The sequence below is a fragment of the Macaca fascicularis genome, chromosome 5 (assembly GCF_037993035.2).
Source record: "Macaca fascicularis isolate 582-1 chromosome 5, T2T-MFA8v1.1".
NCBI lineage: Eukaryota > Metazoa > Chordata > Mammalia > Primates > Cercopithecidae > Macaca > Macaca fascicularis.
This window is the reverse complement of record NC_088379.1, coordinates 188,690,701-188,713,735: the sequence shown is the minus strand read 5'-3', so window position 1 is coordinate 188,713,735 and position 23,035 is coordinate 188,690,701. Positions and strand designations below refer to the sequence as shown.

Here is a 23,035-nt window from a genome sequence, read left to right as displayed (position 1 = left end):
GAAAAAAAAAAACAGAAAATAACAAGTGTTGTCAGGGATGTGGAGAAATTAGAACCTTTGTACACTGTTGGTGGGTATGCAAAATGGTGCAACCACTGTGAAAAATGGTTTGGTGGTTCCTCAAACTAAGTTAAACAGAATTACCACGTGAGCCAGCAATGCTGCTTCTGGGTATGTACATAAAGGAACTGAAGGCAGGGACTTGCCAGTTCTTTGCACACCTGTGTGCACAGCAGCATTCTTCACAAGAGCAAAATAGTGGGAACTCAAATGTCCATCAACAGATGAATGAATAAACAAAACATGGTACATGTGGGCAATGGAATACAATTCTGCTTTAACAAGAAGATTCTAACACATGCTACAACATGGATGAACCTTGGTGATATGCTAAGTGAAATAAACCAGTCACAAAAGGACAGATATTTTATGATTCTACTTAGATGAGGTGGGGTAATCAATTTCACAGAGACAGACAGTAGAATGGTAGTTGCAGGGGATCAGGGTAGGGAGGACTGGGAGTTAGTGTGTAATAGGTACACAGTTTCAGTTCTGTAAGATGAAAACAGTTCCCAGGATACACCCTGATGTTGGCCTCACAATAATGTGAACGTACTTAATACCACTGAACTGTACCCTTAAGAAGTTAAGATGGTAACTTTTGTGCCGGGTGTGGTGGCTCACACCTGTAATCCCAGCACTTTGGGAGGCCGAGGTGGGTGGATCACAAGGTCAGGAGTTCAAGATCAGCCTGGCCAACATGGTGAAACCCCGCCTCTACTAAAAATACAAAAATTAGCCAGTCGTGGTGGCAGGCACCTGTCATCCCAGCTACTCGGAAGCTGAGGCAGAGAATTGCTTGAACCCGAGAGGTGGAGGCTGCAGTGAGCCGAGATCATGCCACTGCACTCTAGCCTGGGCGACAGAGAGAGACTTTGTCTCAAAAAAAAAAAAAAAAGATGGTATGTGTTTTTTTACCACAATTTGAAAAAGTAAGTTTAAAAAAATGCATGACTAAAAATGAATCTAAACAGTTAAAATAATATTTGCACCTTAGGAACAAACCGTTCATCTTCTCAAAGCACCAGGGAATAGCGAATTTGTGGAAAGTCATCTAGCTCAGATCAATGCAATTTCTGTACATTTAATGTGCTGTATATCATTAACCCTTTGCTTTAAAGAGGTAGTTTACTAGTCAGATCTCTCCCAGCATATCATTAGAAGGAGGAAGACAATAAGAAGTAGACATGCAGATAATTAAGAAATTCTTATCTTAGGAAACTGAATACAAGTGAATTTGACCTTTTTCATATTATGAGTTTATCTTTTGGTATCTTGATTCTAAATTTAAAAATACAGAGAAACTATAAATCATATTTTTAGTTAAAAGCTTACAACTTTGTGTTACATTTCTTCAGTATAGTATACACAGAATTTAAGTGTTAGCTAGTTAGCTAGCCATGAAACAGGGGTAAGTGTTAATAAAAGATATAATTTTTAACTATTATATACTGTTTAAAAGTAATTTTGGTCTTTTAAAAATATGTACCGTAAGTCATAAAGCTTTGTGACTGCTCTTAAATGTTCTAAAGATCTGGGGTTTCCTTTATCTGTATTATTTTAAATCTTATACATTCCAAGGATTATGTAGGTGCTAGATTTTGAAAGTCCTCCTACTAACAGAACTGAACGAAGCTTATGTTTTCATATTACCCACATTCACTGTGTTGCCATGGGTTACCGAACCCATCCTCCTGGACCACTGAAATGCTGGAGGAAATTGTTAACAGATTTTCTCAGAGTGACCCTCCTACAGGGAGTCACAAGGACGCCTTTTTTTGTTTTCCCCAAAATTGAAGATTTTTTAATATACATCTAATGTATTCTAAACCAGTTCACTGATTCTTATCAAAGATACAGTTGGTTCACCCAAATTTTAACCATCTATCCTTTTTAATCATATTCAACATTTCTAGTTTATTAATTTGTTTCTTGATTACCTTGAACTGAATTGTATCTTACACCATGCAAACCCACGGAACTTCTTCTTTGCCCCCAGTTCCGTCACTTTAAATTATTGTGCCAGGTACTGTCAAATTGTTCCATTATTTGGATCCTAGCCTACTGCTATCCTCAGAATAATGTTCAGTCAAACTCTTACAACAACAGATGGCAGAAATTAGACTGTGCTAAACCAAATGCTTCTTCAGCAATTTTTCATAACTAAGAAAGTCAAGAAAAATACAAGAGAAAATGAGTGAGCAAAAGAAAATGATTTGCAAATGAATGAAATTATGTTTATGTTTGAGACTTCTTTTCATTTGAAGTTTCAAATTTTGTTGTGAGGTACCTTTGCACTAAATGAGTTACGACCTAGGAGTTGTTCGATCCCAACTATCTCATCTTCTCCAAGACTCAGGGATGTTCACTGCATGATTGACAGCTCATGATAACACTAAGCCAATTAAGATGACTAAGGAGCTCACGAGCGCATTACAATGGCATTTGAAACCCACTATAAGGTGCTAAAAAGAGGAAGAGGAAGAAATAGCAGCAGGGAAACACTCAGCAAATGCCCCAGCCCGCCCCTTGCCAGATCTTAGGAGGCTTTATTGTTCTTTGGGTAAGGCAAGATAATTCTCAGAAGAAACTCGGCTGGCTGAGAAGAGATTATTTTTAAATAATATACACAAATATTTAGGGTTAGACTTGTTAGAATATGCAAGGAGCCCTAAAATCTGCTCTCTCATTATGCACAGGCTTCTACAGTGGGGTCCACTTAGAGGAAGTGCAAAATGAACCACTGGGGGAATGAAATAATATTAAATACTTTATTTAAAAATAAGTTGGCTGGGTGTGGTGACTCACACCGGTAATCCTAGCACTTTGGGAGACCAAGGCAGGCAGATCACTTGAGGTCAGGAGTTCAAGACCAGCCTGGCCAACATGGTGAAACTCCGTCTCTACTAAAAATACAAAAATTAGCCGGGTGTGGTGGCGGGCACCTTTAATCCCAGCTATTCAGGAGGCTGAGGCAGGAGAATTGCTTGAACCCAGGAGGTGGAGGTTGCAGTGAGCCAAGATGGCGCCACTGCACTCCAGCCTGCGTGACAGAGCAAGACCCTGTCTCAAACTAAAAATAAAAATAAATAAAAATAAGAAGTTATTTTACTAACATTGAACACGATTAAAAGTATACATATGAGAGTGTGTGTGTGTGTGTGTGTGTGTGTGTGTGAAATCTCAGTTTTCTCAGATTTTTTACATTTGTGTTGCTAAAATAGTAATCGGTGGCATCCTTGCAGGAATGCTGTGAGGACTAAATAAGGTAACACACAGGTACCAACGTACCAAGTACATGCTCAATAAACAATGGTTTCTGCCCAGGTCCAGTGGCTCATGTCTATAATCTGAGCACGTTGGGAGGCCAAGGCAGGAGGACTCCTTGACCCCAGGAGTTTGAAACCAGCCTGGGTAACATGGCAAGACCCAGTCTACAAAAAATTTAAAAATAGCCAGGTATGGTGGTACACAACTGTAGTCCCAGCTACCTGGGAGGCCGAGGTGGGAGGATTGCTTGATCCCAGGAGGTAGAGGTTGCAGTGAGCTACGATAGTACCACTGCACTCCAGCCTGGGTGACAAAGTGAGACCATCTTAAAAAACAGTCCCAACAACAACAATGATTTCCTTTGTTAGGGGAAAGGGAATTGAGGGTAAAGAGACTCCTTTTTCATACTGACATTTCAGGAGCACACCAGAACTCCGCTGTCTTTGAGGAAGCATGCTGTCAGACTGTGCTTATGTCCCAGGCCTGAGCCACTGCCGAGCTTCACACACACCTCCCGGGGGGCCTGACTCCACGACCGCAGAACCTTAAACCCCACCTCTAACAGGCCCACAGCACCAATCCCAGCCCGAGCACACTCCACCACGCTGCCTTGCAGAGGAAGCCTTGCACGCATATGGCTGCATCTCACAATGGAAACCTCCATTTCTGGCCCTTAGGCCAGGATGGTACACTACTATTTACTATGCCTCTGGCATCCCAAACAAACATTCTGTGTAACTCTCCGAGTGCTTAAATCACCCACATCAAGCAGGGTACACCATATGGAAAAACAAGATCTGCATGCTCCAGAAGCTATGCTTTGACTAAAGAAAGCCAATACTTGTGGAATGTTAAGTAGAAGAGGCTTTCCAAGTTCAATTAGTTGGGCATAACCAGAGAAAACAAGTTACTTAGTACCGTTTCCGTTCTTTAGTTATTTTTCCCTTGATTTGAAGGAAGGGAAAGGATGTGTTGCAAATGAATAAGTAACATGGAAACTCAGGGCTACATGCAGCAAAAGTGGACAGCTTTGAGCTCCCAGATCCTGGCTGGTGCAGAGGTTCACAGGAGGTGGGTGCAGAGGGAAAACCCACTCCGCTCCTCCAGCGCAGGCTGTCATCCCGGAGCCCCGGGCCTGGCTGCCAAACCATCTGCTTGTAGCAGATGAAAAATTCACACATGTGAAAAGTGGACCTCCAATTCTAGCACCCTCCTTTTATTTCCTATGCAACCCAGAGGCCGTGCTGACCTGAGATTCCACTGGGCCCATCACTACTTTTACAAACTCGCCAAAGGAGGAACATGCACTTGGTTGGCAGGAGAGAGCCTACTGGCTTTACTTTCAAAATTGGCCTTGAAAGATGCCCTTTCATTTCACAGCTTTCCTGTCTCAGCTGTGCTCTGTGAGACTGGTTTTTATCGCATATGCAAACACATCAACACGCAGCTGAACTCGCAGCTCAGAACGGGAGTTTTCTCCTTTACCTTCAACTGAAAAGTCTAAATAAGAATCTCAGAGTAAGCTATGTCTGATTATATGGGACACAATTTCCCTGATTTTCAGTAAAGCCAAGTTCTCTTAGAGTTACATTCCACGGGAACATTGACTGCCGACTGCGCGGTGATTCTCTGCCATTTTCCCTTAGTTGGAAGTTCAAGGACAAATGAGCCCACTTAAATAAATGAATAATTCTGTAGATTTCCTTAGCAGAGCACATACCAAAATCAGTAAGAAACGGAATATTTGATTTCTGATAAATGAGTACCAAATATTAGGCGAAGAATCCCATTTAAAGCTGCTTTTAACTCTGCGCGGCACTACACAAGTTGCCCGCTAGTTCTCTTCTTCTGCATCCTCAGGTGTAAAACACTTAGAAACCAGTCAATCCTGTATAGTTATGTTCCAAAAGAAATAATCATATAGTAGCAAAGATGTACTAGGTTCTTACGGTGCGTCAGGCACTATGTTAATTATTTTGATTGCATTTGCGCATTTAATCCACATAACAACTATAAATTAGATACTATTTTATCCTCATCTTAAAGATAAGAAAACAGAGGATAGACTGATAACATAGATTGTTAGGATTCCACAGCCAGCAAGTGGGTGCCAGCACCAGTGTATGAATGTCTGATTTCAAAGCCCTAAATCACAGTGCTGCCTTACTGAATAAAGGCATTTGATGAACACAGACAGAAGCCACTCTCACAAATAAGGAAAAATCCACTTGACACTATTGCCATCTTCACTGTTCTGCTCTTTGGGACTTGTTCACTCTCTGGCTAAACAGTCTTTTTAAAAGCACTGTTAAAAAGTTATCCACATCTGCCCATTGTCTGCATTATAAACCGCCAGTTTGCAAATGTGGGGAAAATATGTCCAAATACTTCTTTCAGTTATTTGAAAACTAATGGAAATGATAATCTCAATGAGTTCACTAGGTTAACAGAATGCCCCGTTCTAATCACAAGCTCTAGCACGTAATCTAAATGGAAGTTTTCTCTTAGACGTTTGGTGAGTTCAGAAGACGTTGTTTTATAATTTCACCAAAGATCCATGCCGGAATTCTTAAAAATCCTATGACCGAAGCTCATATCTCTACAACCCGGTGGTTATAGCTAAACTACCCCAGTTTCCTTTAGTTTGCTCCTCTGGGCCCCTGTGAGTGGGTCAAGATTACTGATCCACCACAATCACCCCGGTGGCTTCTTCGCATCAACCCCTGGGGCACCAAGCATGCATATGGTTAGAGAAAGACGCGAAATACAGAGTCCACTGAAGCCACTGGGAATGCCAGCAAGACCATGTGTCGCCGTATCTATTTAAACTGCTGTGTACCTGCTACCCATCTGGCACTCGCTAGACACTGGGAGCACAAAACCAAGTCAGACCCAAGCCACGGCCTGAAAGCGTTTCCAGTCTAGATGGAGGGTGAGGCAAGAAAATGGCAGATGTATCGGTTATTCAGAGGTGTGTGCAAGAAGTGCTGCCGGAGCACGGAGAAGGAGCCAGCTCAGTCACACCCCATCAGGTTTCCTCAAGGAACTAAGTTCTAAACACTAGGAGGAAGCAAATAGGAAGTAGAGGGAAGAGGGTGTTATTGGAAAGGGGAAAACAAAAGGGCTCTGGAAAGGTCACCATAGGAAGATGACATGGTTGCAAAGTAAAACTCAACTGTACTTTTTTGTGTAGCTTATGTGCAAGCCACTCTTTATATCAATATTTTGAAGTGACAACGATTGAGATCCCGTTGTGATTCTATATAGGTGTCTGATGCAATTCTCAGTTTTATACTGCAGAAACCAATGCTGGCTCTTTTAATATTAGGTTGGTGGAAAAGTCATTGCAGTTTTGGCCATTACTTTTAATGGCAAAATCAGTCATAGGGATATCATGCTTCCATTGTACCAAGCTTAGTTCCAAGTGCTTTACACGTATTAATTCACCCAAAGCCCAATGAGTAGGTACCATTATTATTCCCATGTTGCAGGTAAGGAAGCTGAGGTCCTGAGAAAATCAGTAGTTTCTCCAAGTTTACCTGGCTAGTGATGGTAACATTGAACTATGAAGCCAAGCCACGTGGTCCACATCTCTGCTCTAAATCACCAGCTACACAGCCTCTCAGGAAAGAGAACACAGTAAAATACACTGAGTAACTTAAGGATCCCAGGGAGGGCTGGAGACCCAGGCTTGAAGCATGCAGCCAGAGCCGCTTCAATAAGGACACCTCTGCAGCCACCACCAAGCACGAACCTGCAGCTGGCACCGCTAGCAAGGTCACATGGGGCACCGCCTGCCGGCTGCCACCTCTGGCCTCCGAATGCCATCATGCTACACCACCACATCCAGGGACTCTGTCTCACAGTCCCCATCATCTTACCTTACTAGCACCAGATTAGAAGTCATAAGAAGGGAATATCCAATGGGTGAAACCCAGGTCTCTGGCCCCTGCCCTCCACGTAAGGAAGGCCAGGAAAGTAACTACACAGCAATTTCAGCATCTTCACAGAGAATGCGGGCGCTGCCTTCCACCAAGGCTCAGGTGGCGGACTAGTGTCGTGCGGCTGCTGGAACTAGCACCGCACAGTGGGCGGATTAAAGCAACAGAAATATGTGCCCTCCCAGCTCTGATGCTAGAAGCGGAAACCCCAGGTGTCAGTAGGATTGTTTCCTTCCCGGACCCTGAGGGTGAAGCAATCCCATGCCTCTCTCCCAGCCTCTGGTGGTGGCTGGCGGTCCCGGGCCTTCCCTCATTTGTAGACACATCACTCCCACCTCTGCCGCTCTCGTCACATGGTATTCTCCCTGTGTCTGTGTCTCTTTTCTTCTTCTTATAAGAACACCGGTCATATGGATTTAGGGCTCACCTATTCCAGTACTGCTGTATCTTAACTCGGTTACAGCCACAGTGACCTGATTTCCAAATAAGGGCGCATTCACAGGTACCAGGGGTTAGGACTTGAACATATCTTTTGGGCAGACACATTTGACGTGTAACAATGGGGAGTGACACAGACACTGAAAAGAGGTTCAGATACTGGGCAGCCAAAAAGAAAAAAAAAAGGACAAATACCCCATGCACCTCAGTCACTATGGCGGCCTTCAATTTCTCTAATAACGAGACAATTTCAAAGCAAAAGTTGGATATGCCAAAAAGCAATAAATGGCATATTAGCTCTCTTAGGGGAACCGACCAGACAGGAATCTGTAGGGGTGAGAAGGCAGTGTTAATTGCAGAGGATGGCTCCTCCCTCTGAAACTACGGCCATCAGACAGATAAGGCCAGGCAATAGTCCTGCTACCCCTACTGCCCACAGGCATCTGCCAAATCTCTCTCTTTTATCTTCAAAAAGAGAAAACTTGGCCTGGAGGGGCCATCACGGATTAAAGTAGAAAGATAAATGGAGACTTTGACTGTGTGTATGAGTTACCTAAGCCATAATTTTTCAGCGGGATAGGTATATGACAGATGTTTGAAATATACATTATTTACATAGCTGGCCTAGTCTTTTGTGCTGCTACTTGCAGAGTTCTCTTTTCAGATCTGACTATAGATATCAAAAACATATCCCTTCTATCAACAATGCAGTGGCTTCTGAATAAATGAGAACACTAATAAAACAAATCCAAGAATTCAAGGGCACTTTACTTTTAGGAATAGGAAAGCAGACAATCTCCAAGCAATCCTAGCCTCGAGTTTCCAGGCTTCAGAAACTCAAGGAGAACTCTGAGTTAACAGAATCCAACTGAACCTCTTTCTGCTGGAAATAAAAATCGGTCATCTGCTCCCCTCCAAGAAGGGGAACAGAAAGCACAGACAGCCAAGCTATTCTCATGTTCACAACGAACACTGCCGCACACATGACCTCCAACCTATATGCCTTTATTGTTCACCTGTATACCTGAAAGCCCTCTGTGGTTGGAATATCAAACCACTAGCCCAAAATGGAACTCATTCTCCACTCACTGTCTGCAGGTTCCTGGTCGTTTACTGTATTCTTCCAACAACAACAAAATCTGTTGCACCTTTTTTATTTTTATTTTTATTTTTGAGACAGGGTCTCCTTCTGTCACCCAGGCTGGAGTGTAGTGGCACAATCTCGGCTCACTGTGGCCTCAACCTCCCCAGGCTCAGGTGATCCTCCCGCTCAGCCTCTCGAGTAGCTGGGACTACAGGCACATGCCATCAAGTGTGGCTAATTTTTGTATCTTTTGTAGACGGGGTTTCGCCATGTTCACCTTTATTTTTCTTTCACCTCTTAAACCCAACCACGTACAAAGAACAGCCAGTTCCTTTGTTCTCCCAGATTCTCCCTTTCCTCTTCGTAACCCTTTCCACCTTCTGCCATCCCTCCTCCCTTGGCCTACTCAGGTTTTCCACTATATGGTGTGAGTACCACTCGGGCACATGGGTTCATTTCGGGTAGTATCTAGTTGAATATTTTTTACTGAAATAATTAAACGTCCATTTTAATAGGGATTAGGAAAAAATATAATTATCAAGGGAAACCCATAATTTCACAGGAAATGCAAAATTTTCTCTTTAATTCACTTAAATACAAAAGTAGATCAAGTTAAAGAGAAGTATTAAATAGGTAGCAATGTAGGTGGTATGCAGACATATTTTTAACATCTTGAGGGTGGTGTGCTAATAATGCCTAGCAGTGCTGGGACACACAGTTTTTTTGTTTGTTTGTTTTGCTTCCCCCACCCCACTGACAAAGTCTTGCTCTGTCACCCAGGCTGGAGTACAGTGATGCGATCTCGGCTTACTGCAACCTCCACCTCCAGGGTTCAAGGGATTATCCTGCCTCAGCCTCCCGAGTAGCTGGGATTACAGGCACACACCACCACCACACCCAGCTAATTTTTGTATTCTTAGTACAGACGGGGTTTCACTGTGTTAGCCAGGCTGGTCTCGAACTCATGACCCTATGATCCGCCTGCCTTGGCCTCCCAAAGTGCTGGGATTATAGGCGCGCGTGAACCACTGCGCCTGGCCCAGGACACACTGTTCTGTGGTCGTTGGCTTACTGCTTGATCACCACATCAACCCCCAAACACCTCCCCTCTGGTCTCCCCGGCTGTAAACATTCAAAACATGCATCTACCCAGGAAGCCACTCTCTGACACCTCTTTAAAAAGGTTCCTTTCGTCATTTCTCTCCCCAAATCACAAATGTGTTACCTACCCCACAAACTCTGAATCCACCCAAATTTCAAGATCCCACACATTATTTCTAATAACATCCCAGAGTTACAGTAAGACAAATTTCACACATCCATTTTCATTTCCAGCTTCATGCCTTAGTTTGTATTGCTTCCTCAACCTCCCCCAAATCCTTCTCCTTCTCCATCTCTTCAAATCAACCCACTTCTTCAAGACCCAAGTAAGTCCTCCCTCCAGGCAGCCTTTTCTAAGCAACATCCTTCTGTTCTCGGAACTCCAGTTCCACTTGTAGCAACCACATCAACCAACTCAACTTGACTCTTGATTGTATCCTATTATTTAGTACTTTCTAATCATCCACTCATAGCTTGCTGGTCCTGGTTCTACCAATCACAATGGAAGATCTTTTCAAAAGTAGGATCTTAGAATACATACTTGTAACTTCCGCAGTTACAAGAAGGTGACTCATATTAGGACTTCAAGACTTCATTCAACTTTCTAAGAAGTCATATTTTAGTCACTCATCCCATACACATTTTCTGTGTGCCTGATACATGCCAAGCTCTGTGGTTGCTGGCAAAATAGAGATGTGAATAAGGCAGGTACTATCAGTGAGGATTTCACCACCCAGACTGGAGACGCACATGGATTGTAAACTCGTGGTGCGGCACAATGTGACCGTGTTGCTGTAACACAAGTACAAAACAACCATCATGGGAGCAATTCACTCTGGAAAGGATCTGAGAGACGATGCAAGAGAAGGGGGCATAGGAGCTGGTTCTGGAAGGCTAAAGAGGATTCTATCAGAACTGCAAGGATGGAGGACGCCTTCTGGGCAAAGTCACATAAACTACAACAGGTACACAAGGTGACAGGCACTGCCGCAGGTAAAGAGCTCCCAGAGCCCAGAGCGCAGGGTGAGGTGAACAGGGGGGAAAGAGAAGAAGAGGTGGAAAAAGTGGGGGAGGTTATACTGTGATGTGCCCTGGTCTACGATTTCATCCACAGGCGTGATGGATGGGAACACTGGGAAGGGAAGCAACACGAGCAATTTTGCTTTAGGAGAGATTTTAAAATAACAAAACCAAAACAAAACCATCAAAGCCCTCGGGGGACATCAGGAGGATGGAAGGAACTGGAAGAGAGGTATGTTTGGAAGATGGTATAATAGAACAGAAAAAGAGTTCAGCAAGAGAGATGGAAGAGGAAGAGACAGGTTTTAGAAATATTTAAGTGGGAGGAACAAATAGAATTTTCTGATTGACTGGTTGCGCATTATGATGTTAAAAAAGACCAGCCCTTTCCTACTTCAGGAAAAGTTTCCTCCCTACTTAAAAAATCACCCATGTCCTTTCTTTCTTGTGTTACTGTGGATAAGGTCAATTTGGAGTAGACTGTATCTATACTCTCACCAACTAGAAGAACCTCTACTTTATACCTTATAGATTAGGCATCACACACTATAACTGATTTACAAAAGCATGTCCTAAATTCAAAAGTTAGCACAGTACCCACTGGCAAGGGTCCAAGCAGATTGTGCTTTTAGTTATAACCTGCATTCAGCCTAAGCAATCGTGTACCAAAGAGTATACCATTGTCTGAATTGTCCTAAGTCTCCGGGGGGTAGGGAATTTAAGGCCAGAATTGCTCTGGAGGTGCAGAAGTGCTAAGGTTTTTATACAATATACTCATATTCCTTTCTTTCAAATAAAAACATTGGAAAGAATGTAAAAGATATTGAAATACCAAGAGAGGTGACCTTTTGTAAGCCCACTCACGTTCTCCTGGGAAATAAAGAATAAAGTCATTCACCACCAAGTGTAATATTCCTCACTTCCACTCGCCTGATGAAAGGAGTCAACATAGGTAGTTTCAAATTAAAACACAGTTGGAGCGGCTAGGCTGAAAATGGATCTCCGCAAAGAAGGAATGGGACGTGACGGGATGCTGTTTATTAAAACTTGCATATGATTACAACTTACCAGGTCTTAATTTACTTCCTCCTCCCTCATTACTCTGGTCACCAGGGCGAGTCCTAAAATGCATACATTTCATGTAACATTTCAGGATGATGGGAAATAGGATTGTACGGCAAAATGAGCACTATTCCCACATGCGGGAGGCACCTGACTCCAAAAAGTGGAAGAGGGCCGAGCTTTTGTGTAACGATTCATGTGTAAGTGCTCAGAAGTCTTGCACTTGCTCATTACAGAGCCACTGCGGAGCCGAATTCTGTAATGGCAGCACGGAAGTGGAGGACTCCTACAGATGGAGGGAGGGGATGGAGGGAGGTCATATTACTCGCCAGGGACACAGCTGGTTTGTGGCAGGCCCAGATTAGAACCTCCAGTGTCCATCCTCCACTCCCAGAAAACCCTCATGTCTCTTAAAATAACAGAGCATAAGGAACTGGAACACACAGTCAAATGTGCCCCAGAATTAGTTTCTATAAACCAAAAACTAATAAACTAATGAAGGTGATGAGCTGGCCATTCTTCCCCAGCAGACAGAACTGCTTTCCAATTTCTTGCAATGTCAGTTTAGGGCTTTTGTTTTGTCTTTCTTTTCAAAGCCTTTAAAATCACAGTATTCAAAACGCACACTTTACTCCTTAAAGATGTTATCAAAACGATAAGCATCAGACTAAAATGGGTCAGGACTTCACTTTCTCATTCATAAACAAAGCTTTTAAGGATCGTGTGCTGTAGAACCTGTATAGTGAAAAAATTACTTTCCATGCTTGATCAATAAGAATGTCCCCCAAAGCTTTGACGGTATTATATATGGAATATAAAGAGGTGCCCATCCCCAGGGCTGGGGGAAGGGGTAGTGAAGGAAACGAAAAGTTAGCAGCATCATTCTTGTGAAGAGATTACAGTTCACATAATTCTAACAGAGAAAGCTCTAACAACTTCATCAACCACAGGTTTGGGGCCTTGAAAATCATTGCACAGAGACAACTGAAAATGTTTTCATACATAAAGTACTAAGTGTTCGTTATACAGATTTGCTCCTCTGTGAGGAGTTTCACTTTTATCTCTAGTTCATGAATATCGTAACTTCTAGTTTTAGAAAATGCACAAGAATCATCCCACATCCATTTGGTCCAACCCCTTTTCTTCTTAAGATAATGCCATGCACTTTTTATTATTCATCTTGATTTGAACAAAAGACAAGATCTTCCCCTTTCTGCCCAGAAACCACCACTGGGAAATTAATATTCAAGATGAACAATGAAGTCATCTCATGGCCTGTGAACTTACTGGTTGCTAGGAAGCTCATGAATTCTTAGGATTTCTTCAGATTTGGTAGCATGAGTTGGGAGCTTAAACAGTCCCATAAGGCATAGTCTTCGAGACTTAAAGTTTCAGAATTCCCTAACTGTCCTTTTGCAAGACCTCTCTAGTTTATAGGTGCCCGCTCTAACCTCTTGAGCTTAAGTGTAGTTTTTCCTGAAGGTATTGGAAAGGCCAAGGCTAAATGTCAAGCCTATTGCTATATATCACATTTCACACTGGTAATTACTTATTCGTGGAGCAAAGGCTGTTTGAAATAGTGCTGTCTCATTAGAAAGCTATTACAGAAGCCTATAATTTTGCTTGAAGCACCTACTGCGTGATATGGGACGCTAGACCAAAAGGAAAATTATTAATATCTATTTCTTGAAATTCCCAAGGCTCTCTCATGTCCTGAAGCTTAAAACTAAGTGATTGTTTCCCACAATTTTCAGGAATATTTGTTGAGGGAGGGGGTCTAAAAATAGTCTCTTAACTGAAGTTATTTTAAGTCATTTAGTACATTTCTGAAAGGCTTATCTTGTCCTTAGAACCCAAGTAATTTCCCCACAACAAAAACCTTTTTACTAAAAATCAAGTATGAGGATACCAGTAGTAATTAAACCAAATGGCTGGACAAACAGAAAGTAGAAATATGAAAGGCCTCATGTGTTTCTAAGAGGTTTCATTTTCTACTCAATATTTTATGTGACAAAGGTTCCGTTTGTATCCAAAGTCACTAACTTGATAAAAGTGGATCTCCTTTACATTTCCTAAAAGGACGAGAATGTCTTATAAATCATTTCCAAGTGTTTCAATATATCATCTATTTCTATCAACACCCACATTTTGAAAGGAGCCATATTTGTAAAGGAAATACATGAAGATACACATCCTTCCCAACCCAACCCCCAAAAGAGTTGCACATGAGAAAGACTCCACCTACTCTCCCAGTGTTCATTGTAGGTGTTTGTCTTCATGTTTACTATTTCCTCCCATAGCAGCAACACCTGCTTCTTATTCCACGTATCAACTAATATTTAAAATAAAGAATAAACGACAAGCCTCCCTCCCTGGGCAAGAACCATATTATATCCAACCGTACAACCCCATGAGAATCCAGCAAGGCACTGTGCTCTTCGGGGGCACTCTAGAAAAGTGCTGAATGAATGATGGAACTTTTCTTCCATCTTTTGGTCTTCAGATTTCTCAGCAGTAACCTAACATTGAATCTGAACAGAAAACTGCCAACCTGAAACAGGTTATCCTTCATTATCACCATAGGACCATCTTACCATTTGCGGATCAAGAAATGAAATAAGGGAATCAAATACAATTAAAAGCTTCTTCCTCAAGCCCTCAAAAATGCCTCACAGCACCTGCAATAGCAGACAAGTTCTTTTGCAAAGAATGAAAATGTGATAACGAGGTAATGCCAAGATAGATTAAAAAAAAAGAAAAAAAAAACTGGCTCCCTGGAAATGTGCCTGAATCATGAAACACAGTGTTGCAGGTTTGTTGAAGAAATGATGGCCACCAGCCCTCCTATAGCTTCACACTTGGTGTCAGGACAGGTTCTTTAGGAGGCATAAGGGGAACTGTGAAGTGTGGAATGAAGACATTCAAACCCTAAGTACATGAAACCCAGGATTATCTGAACACTCAGGGGCAGACATGGGTTTATGTACATACGTGTTTTGAGGTTAGGTTTGGATTTAGGTGTGTTTCAAAATTTACTGCCACAAGTCTGAGGAATATAGCAACCACAGCAGCGACTGAAATGACTGAAGCAGAAACTGTAGTTGTCACTTTCTTTACGAATTTGGCTTTTCACGAAAGGGAAAATCAAGGAGCTTTATTGCCAAAATAGTACAACATCCTTATGTCGCCTGATTTTGCAATAAAAAAGATGGTTCTTTTATTTAGGCTTTACGTTCGTGGAAATGCGGTCACAAGGCATTTTTGAAGCATGAGATGCTGACCCCAGTTAAAAAGGACTTGCTGTTTTAGGAGAAAGAGAGTAAAGCTAGACTCTAAGTACCAACCACAAGCTTAAAATGATCTTCCCAGTTAAGACAGGGCTCAGAGTGATTTGGTACAGTATGCGGTTTGAAAGAAAATCTCGGTTCTTCCATTACAGTGTGCTCAGAAGAAAATCAAAATTTTTCTCTGAATGAAAAATAAATAAAAACCGATGCCTTACACATCATTACATACAAGTGGTTAACGAGAAGTAAGGAGAAGGCAACGGAAGCTTTCCAGGCTTTTCCTCCTTCAGCATTTCCCTCAAGAATTTCATCCCTGGGTTCCCAAATCAAACCAAAGCCATTCCGTTGTATTTCCAAAAAAAGAACTGGCTCCTTCAGGAAGGCTTTTCACAGCACTGCATTTTAAGCGGAAATCTTTTCTGAAGCCTCCCTTTTCCATTTACCGTTTTGTTTGTCCTTCCTGTCTGACACGCAAATACATGATACAGCCTCCATTCTTTCCATACAGCCTAATTCAAAGCAATGTATGTTAAATCCACACAGAATCATGTGAGCATTCAATCCGCATCCACACCATTACCCCCACAGAACGCATTCAGTGAGCTCCAACACAGTTCTCTGCGTGCAAATCAGACGAGCCTGGGATGTCTGCAGGACTCTCCCCTGACTCAGCCCATCCAGAGCTGCGCATGGAACCTGTTCCTTTTGGAGAACAGGGGGCTGCTGGAAATACCCACTCAGATAACCGGCCACCACGCAGGAGCCAGCAAGCCTGGCACTGCAGGCAACCCTGGGCGCAGGATCCTCCACAAAGCTCGAGGAGGCTGCAGCGCGGGGGCTTGCAGTCATTTATCTCCCTGCAGCCAAAACGCCCGGCTCGTCCCCCCTCCCTCGTTTTACCTAACTAATAGCTCTCCAACCCCATATTGAGAGGGCCTGCTGTGGATCTTGCGGAGGTACAAAATGGTGGATGGGAGCTAATTTTTTCCTGCTTTCCCCATAACTTATCGCATCCATCACTGCCCGTCCTCTCCTCCAAGCACCCGGGCCGCGGGATACCGAGCACATCCCGCGGCCCCGGCGCGGGGGCAGAAACGCGGTCACCAACCAACCTGATGTCATGTAGCCCCGCGAAGCCTGGGGCGCGAAGGCCGCGGGGAAGCGCTTGTGCAGGCGGTAGTCCTTCTCGCTGCGGGACCTCATGCGGTCCGAGGCCCGGTCCGAGAAATCCGAGCTAGGCCAGGCTCGCCGCAAGGTTGTGCTCCGGGTCTTCTTCATGGTGGGGAGGGCGACCTGCCGCCCCGATCCTCGGGGCCTCAGCGCCGGGGCGCACCGCGCTCCTTCATCCGTCTACGGCGGGCACGACCCGGGCGGACTCTGCGCACATTTTCCCAGCCCCTCCTCGTCGGCGTCTACACCGCCAGCGGCGGGTCCGGCCCTCCCCACGCCCCCCCACACCCCCACGGCGAAGGCTCCGATTTTACACACGTCCCACAATGCATTACACTTCATTTGCAATCCGCCCGGCTTATAGCTTCCAGATTCCTGGGGGGAAAGGCACGTTAGGAGGCTCCCCGGCCTGGAGGAGGCGGGGAGGGGGCGGGCGGGGTGGGGGCGCCGAGACTTGCAGCGTGAAGGCAATGGGAGCGCAGACAATGGCCCGATTCAGCGCAGGAGTGCTTGGCCAACTGGGAGCCACGGCACAAAAGACCCAAACAAATGAGGCAGCCGAGGCCTCCGGGGCTGACCCGGGATCGGGCGTGCGGGAGTCCGGAGGGGCGGCGGCAGACCCTCCGCGCCGGGCGGCTCAGCGCGAGGCGTGGGGATGACAGTGTCCGAGTCGTGTCCCCGCGGGCCTATCAGCCGCACGGCCCGCAGTCCCTGGCGCTGGCTGGCTCTGCCTCCGCTGCAGTCCCCGGGAGGCAGTCTTCATCACAGAGGCTCGAGCCGGGGGCGCGTGTGCACAGGATCCGAGCAGGCTCTGCAGACAGCAGCTGCGGCGGGCGGGCTCCTGCGGAATCCAGGAAGAGCCCGCGTCGTCCCCGCGACTGCAGCGCCTCGTCAATCTTCCCCTTGCCGAGGTTCCGGGCGCTGTGCGTGCGTGCGCGCGGGTGGGTGGCTGGGTGGGGGCGCCGACACGCATGTGCCCCCTACACATGCATGCTCCTACTTACTGGCCGAGGCGGCGACGGAGCCATGGCTGCCAAGGACGCCGAGCCTGCGATCGACCCCCGCGCGGTGGCAGAGCTGCTCCGGCGCGAGCGCGCGGAACGGCTATTGAAGGGCAGGAAGCAGGACAGCCGCCCAGTCTCATGCTAATCACCAGGCTGCCTTAAGTTAGAGCGTGGTTCCCATCAGGCTTCTCATTTTCATGTAAAACACCCGGCGGCGGCGCAGGGACCTTGGCTGCTGCCCCAGGCTGGAGCCAGCGCTTGGATATTTACATATTTTTAGGATGGTCCCTCCCCCTCGGAGAGAAACAGCGAGCCAGCCTTCGTGGGAACGGGGAGATCTGCGGTGCCCTGCCTGGCCCACCTGCGCCAACCCCAACGGAAGCTAAAGCCAGAGGGAGGGGGCGCCACGGCGAGCTCCCCCACAACCGCACTCGCCGGGGCGCCAGGTCCACGCAGCCTGGAAGACGCAATGCAAGTGGCCTGCAGCGTTTCCTTTCTCCCTCTGGAGTCCCGGTGTAAGTCACCGCCAGCCGGCTACACTGCATTCAGGTCCACAGCTCTTTAGATGGCACGGCTCTGCACAGCTGTTTCTGGTCCAACAACCAATCGCTAAAGGACAACAACGCGCGCGGCGCGCGAGGGGAGGAGCGGCCAATGCGCCGCCCGGGCCGGGGCGATGGGCCCGGGACGCGGGCCCGGGACCCGGAGGTCACGCCGAGTTAAAGGCGCCCAGCCACGTTGCTGCTAACCCCGACCATGCTCTGCCACTGCCGTTCATTCAAAAACGGTTATCTCCTCGATTTGGGTTTCCAAAAATGCTTTGGTACAGTAAACAACGACAAAAATAAGCCTGATTTCCTTTTTCAGTGCTGCATTTTATTTGACTTGTTGATGCATTTTTTCATCTGTGACAATGCAACGTTCAAAATCATATTTATGCTGTTGTTTCATATTCACAGGTGCCAAGACGCAGAGACAGGGATGTTAAATCTTTATGGGGATATGCTTTTAACAGGCTGATATCGCAAAAACAAGCCAGTGGATTCTAGCTGCTTAGGATTCAGGAACTTCTAACACAATCCGTGCTATTCCAAGGCTTGAATTCTTTGAGGTGGGTAGCAAGGATCTTGAAGAACCAGGTAGAGCAGGATGGCGTTAAGCCACAGGCATTATAAAATCTAGAATTAGAGCTCCCCTCATTCAGATCTCAAGACCACCTTCTATAACCTGTGGCCACTGTACTACCTCTTGGGATACCCAGGATAAATAAAGAAGTAATCAGTAAGTAGCCTACGGAATTTATATTTACAAAATCAAAATGTATTACTAGGCGGGGCGCAGTGGCTCACGCCTGTAATCCCAGCACTTTGGGAGGCCGAGGCGGGTGGATCACGAGGTCAGGAGATCGAGACCATCCTGGCTAACACGGTGAAACCCCGTCTCTACTAAATATACAAAAAATTAGCCGGGCGTAGTGGCGGGCGCCTGTAGTCCCAGCTACTCGGGAGGCTGAGGCAGGAGAATGGCGGGAACCCGGGAGGCGGAGCTTGCAGTGAGCCGAGATCGCGCCACTGCACTCCAGCCTGGGCGACAGAGCAAGACTCTGTCCCCCCCCCCCCAAAAAAAATAAATGGATTACTGTCAACCAATTCACTAATGTTCTGTGTTTTTTTGTTTTTAATTAGGAAAGGATAGTCCCCCAAAAGGCATTTTTAGTTCAATGTCTTCCTGTAAGAGAACTGCTAAGAACAGAAAGATTACAGATTTAGAAATTATAGAAAGCTAGCTGGATAAAGCAGGGATCCCCAATTCCCAGGCCATGGACTGCTTGGATATTTACCTACCCCACGGATATTTATGGACCCCATGCAGCTTCTAGTCCCTGGTCCCTTAGGAACCAGGCAGCACAGCAGGAGGTGGGCAGTGAAGCTTCATCTGTATTTACAACAGTTCTCCATTGCTTGCTGGCATTACCTCCTGAGCTCAGCCTCCTGTCAGATCAGCAGCCACATTAGATTCTCATAGGAGCGCGAACCCTATTGTGAACCACGCTTGGAGGGATCTGGGTTGCATGCTCCTTATGAGAATCTAATGCCTGATGATCTGTCACTGTCTCCCATCACCTCCAGATGGGACTGCCTAGTTGCAGAAAAACAAGCTCAGGGCTCCCACTGATTCCACATGATGGTGAATTGTATACTTATTTCATTATCTATTACAATCTAATAATAAAAGAAATAAAGTGCATAGTAAATGTAATACATTCGAATCATCCCAAAACCTTCTACCCTCCAACCCTACCCCCACCCCGGTCCAAGGAACAACTGTCTTCCACGAAACTGGTGCCCAATGTGAAAAAGGTTGGGGACCGCTGGTGTAAAGGATCATAAAGGTAATAATAAATTGTAGTAATGAATGTAGGATAACTGACATTGAGATATCTCAATTCAACAATTACTCAGTACCTCCCAAGAGCCAAAAGCGGTTATATGAATGATTATAATAGCTATGACTTAAGGCTAATGGTGACTGCTGTGGCAACTGTGATAGTCATTCATTCAGCAAACAATGACTGACTGTCTAGAATATGTGAGCCCTGCGATGGGTGCTAGGCAAACAGAGCACCACACATGACCCTGCAGCAAACCATCTAGTAGGGAAGAGAAACAGTAGGCAAATAAACGCAGAAATTGTGCTAAGTTCTATGAAGAACAATAACCTCTCTAAGAAATGACAGTTGAGCTGAGACCTACAGTATGAGGAGCCACTCAAGCAGAGTGGGGGAGACGGGGTTACAGAAAGGGGGAGCAGTCTGTGTAAAGGCCCTGGGGTAGAAGGGATCTTGACTTCTGTTGGAGGAAGTGGAAAAAGGCCACTGTGGCTGAAATTGGAGCATAGTAAGAGGGAGGTTTGTGATGAGGTCATGGAAGGATGCAGAGCCAGATCATGCCGGGACTTGCAGCCCATGGTAAAGGTTTTATATTCTATTCCAAGTGCAGTGTGAACCGCTGAAGGGTTTGGATAAAAGAAACAATGATATTTTTAGAATTTCTATACAGAAGAATAGGGAATCTGTTTGAAGGGAGAGATTGGCTAAGAATTTTCTGGAAGTAAGTTTGAATTGCACTTGATTAAACTGAGAAAATATTAATTGTTCATATAAAAGAAGGGAGGTGAGTTGATGGACATTTGGGGAGAAGAGCTACAGCTCCACTCAGCCACCTCCAAATGCAGACCTTGCAGAGGGGTGACATGATACAGTGTTTGTGGCCAACTAGCCTGATGTAGAAGAATTAGGGGGTACATAGGCTGAGTTAGCTGAATCGGATCAGATGGCAAAGTAGGTATAGGTGGTGAAGTAATTTATCCATCCAAATTGGGGACAATGCTGAATAACGCTATGAAGGGAAGGCTTAAATCTAGCAAACAGCATATTGTGAAACCAGTCCAATCTGAAGAAAATGGAGGTCCCTGTTACTATAGCCACTATTAAAATCAGACTCAGTCTGTCCATCTGTGTTATGGAAAGAGTCACTCTGGTCAGTTTCAGATCTCTAAACCGACCTCAGACAATCATGGATCTGGGTCATGAGTTGTCCATCAAGCAAGCTCAGTTTTGTAACCCAGTATTCAATATTAGGAAAGTTAGAATTAAATGATAAAGCAAATTGATTTTATAGCATTAGTATTCTTTAATCAGGCTTTTAAAATGTGTATATTTGGTATTTTCATATCAGACAGATTAGAGACACTAATTAGACAGATTTGCTTTGTGACTCTAATTCAAATGTATAATTGATTTTAGACTTGTAATCTTAAATTGAAAGGTATACAAATTTTGACTTGAAATCCTTTTCATTTAAAACTTTAGTTTATTAGCTTTGCTATAGTTGAATGAAATGAGAGTTAGAAGAATGTAAACTCCACGAGGATGAGCGACATTTTCTGTCTTATTCATTGTTGCTCATTGTTCTGTTTTGTTCAGAACTATATCCCCAATGGCTAGCAATGGTTGGCACATATTTGATGACTACTGAAGACCCAGTAGAGTACTGGGGAAAATTTGGGTTGAAGCCTTCCTAGTCAGATATATTAAGCACTTTTTAAAAATCAAGTATACCAAGTGTATGACATCAGAGACACAAGCCACAAAAGAAAAAAAACAGAAAAATTGACTTAATGAAATTTTTAAAATGTGTGCATCCGAAGACAGTCAACAGAGAAAAGACAATCCACAGAATGGGAGAAAATATTTACAAATCATATATCTGATAAGGGACTGATATCCAGAGTATGTAGAGAACTCCTAAATCTCAACAACAAAAAAACAAACAACTAGATTCAAAAATGGACAAAGGACTTGAATAGAGATTTCTGTGAAGAACATATCCAAATGAGCAGTAAGCATATGAAAAGATAATCAGTATCAGTAATCATTAGAGAAACGCAAATCAAAACTACAATGAGATACCAACTCACACCCATTAGCATGGCTACTATCAAAAAAAAAAAAAAAAAACCCCAAAACCCAGAAAATAACAAACGTTGGCAATTATGTGGAGAAACTGGAACCCTTGTGCACTGTTGGTAGGCAAGCAAAACGGTACAGCCACTGTGGAAAACAGTATGGCAACTCCTCAAAAACTTAAAAATAGAATTACCATATGATCCAGCAATTCCACTTCTAGATACACCTGCAAATTGAAAGCAGGGACTCGAAGAGATATCTGGACCCTCCCTATATTCATAGCAACATTATTCACAATAGTTAAAACATGGGTGCAACCCAAGTACCCAAAGAGGGATGAGTGGATAAGCAAAATGCAATATATACATATAATGGAATCTATTCAGCATTCTAAAGAAAGGAAATCCTGTCCAATGCTACAACAGGATGAACCTTGAAAACAGAATGCTAAGTGAAAGAAGTCAGTCACAGAAAGAAAAATAATGCATAATTCCACTTATATAAAGTACTTAGAATAGTCAAAATCATAATGACACAAAGGAGAATGGTGGTTGCCAGGGGCTGGAGGAAAGGTGAAAAGAGGGGTCGTTGTTTGAGTTGTTGTTTAATTGGTAGAGAGTTTCCATTTTACAAAAGGAAAAGAATTATGGAGATAGATGGTAGTAATGGATGCATAACGTTATGTATATATTTAACTTAACTGGACTATACACTTAAAAATGATTAAGATGGTAAATTTCATGTTATGTGTATTTTAACTCAACAAAAATAGTAATACATTTTAAAAATTAAATAAACCAAATTTATAGATGCAATTTAAATGTTTAAGGGAATGTATTTAAAGATGTTTCTAAGTAGGGCTAATTGTTAAGAAAAGGGGATTTAGTGTTCCATTCGAGTTGATCAAATGTTTTTCAGAGGCCCCAAGAGTTACGGTTTTTATTTTTTACTTAAAAATGCAAAATTTACAAATAGAATAAATTGAATCTGAAACCTTAAGGAAATTTTGATTTTTCAATTTGCATCTCTAGTAAAGGAAAACTTGAAGTTTGAATTTTTAAACTTGTATCTCCAGTATATGGAACATTCATTAAAAACCTAAGCATCTGAACACAATCTTTCCTGTGGGT

The 23,035-nt window shown here is 44.1% G+C and overlaps 1 protein-coding gene across 3 annotated transcripts in view; it reads right to left on the bottom strand.

Moving 5' to 3' along the window:
• Window positions 1–17,984, bottom strand: part of STOX2 (storkhead box 2) — a 118,484-nt gene extending 100,500 nt beyond the window's left edge. For all 3 annotated transcript variants that reach the window (XR_001491153.4, XM_015451063.4, XM_005556385.5), the window contains exon 1: window positions 16,376–17,984. Coding sequence is in view for 2 of the 3 variants with exons in the window: in XM_015451063.4 (XP_015306549.2) it covers window positions 16,376–16,541 (166 nt within the window). In the remaining variant the exon portion in view is untranslated. The remainder of the gene's footprint in view (window positions 1–16,375) is intronic.
• Between the last annotated feature and the right edge of the window lie 5,051 nt (window positions 17,985–23,035).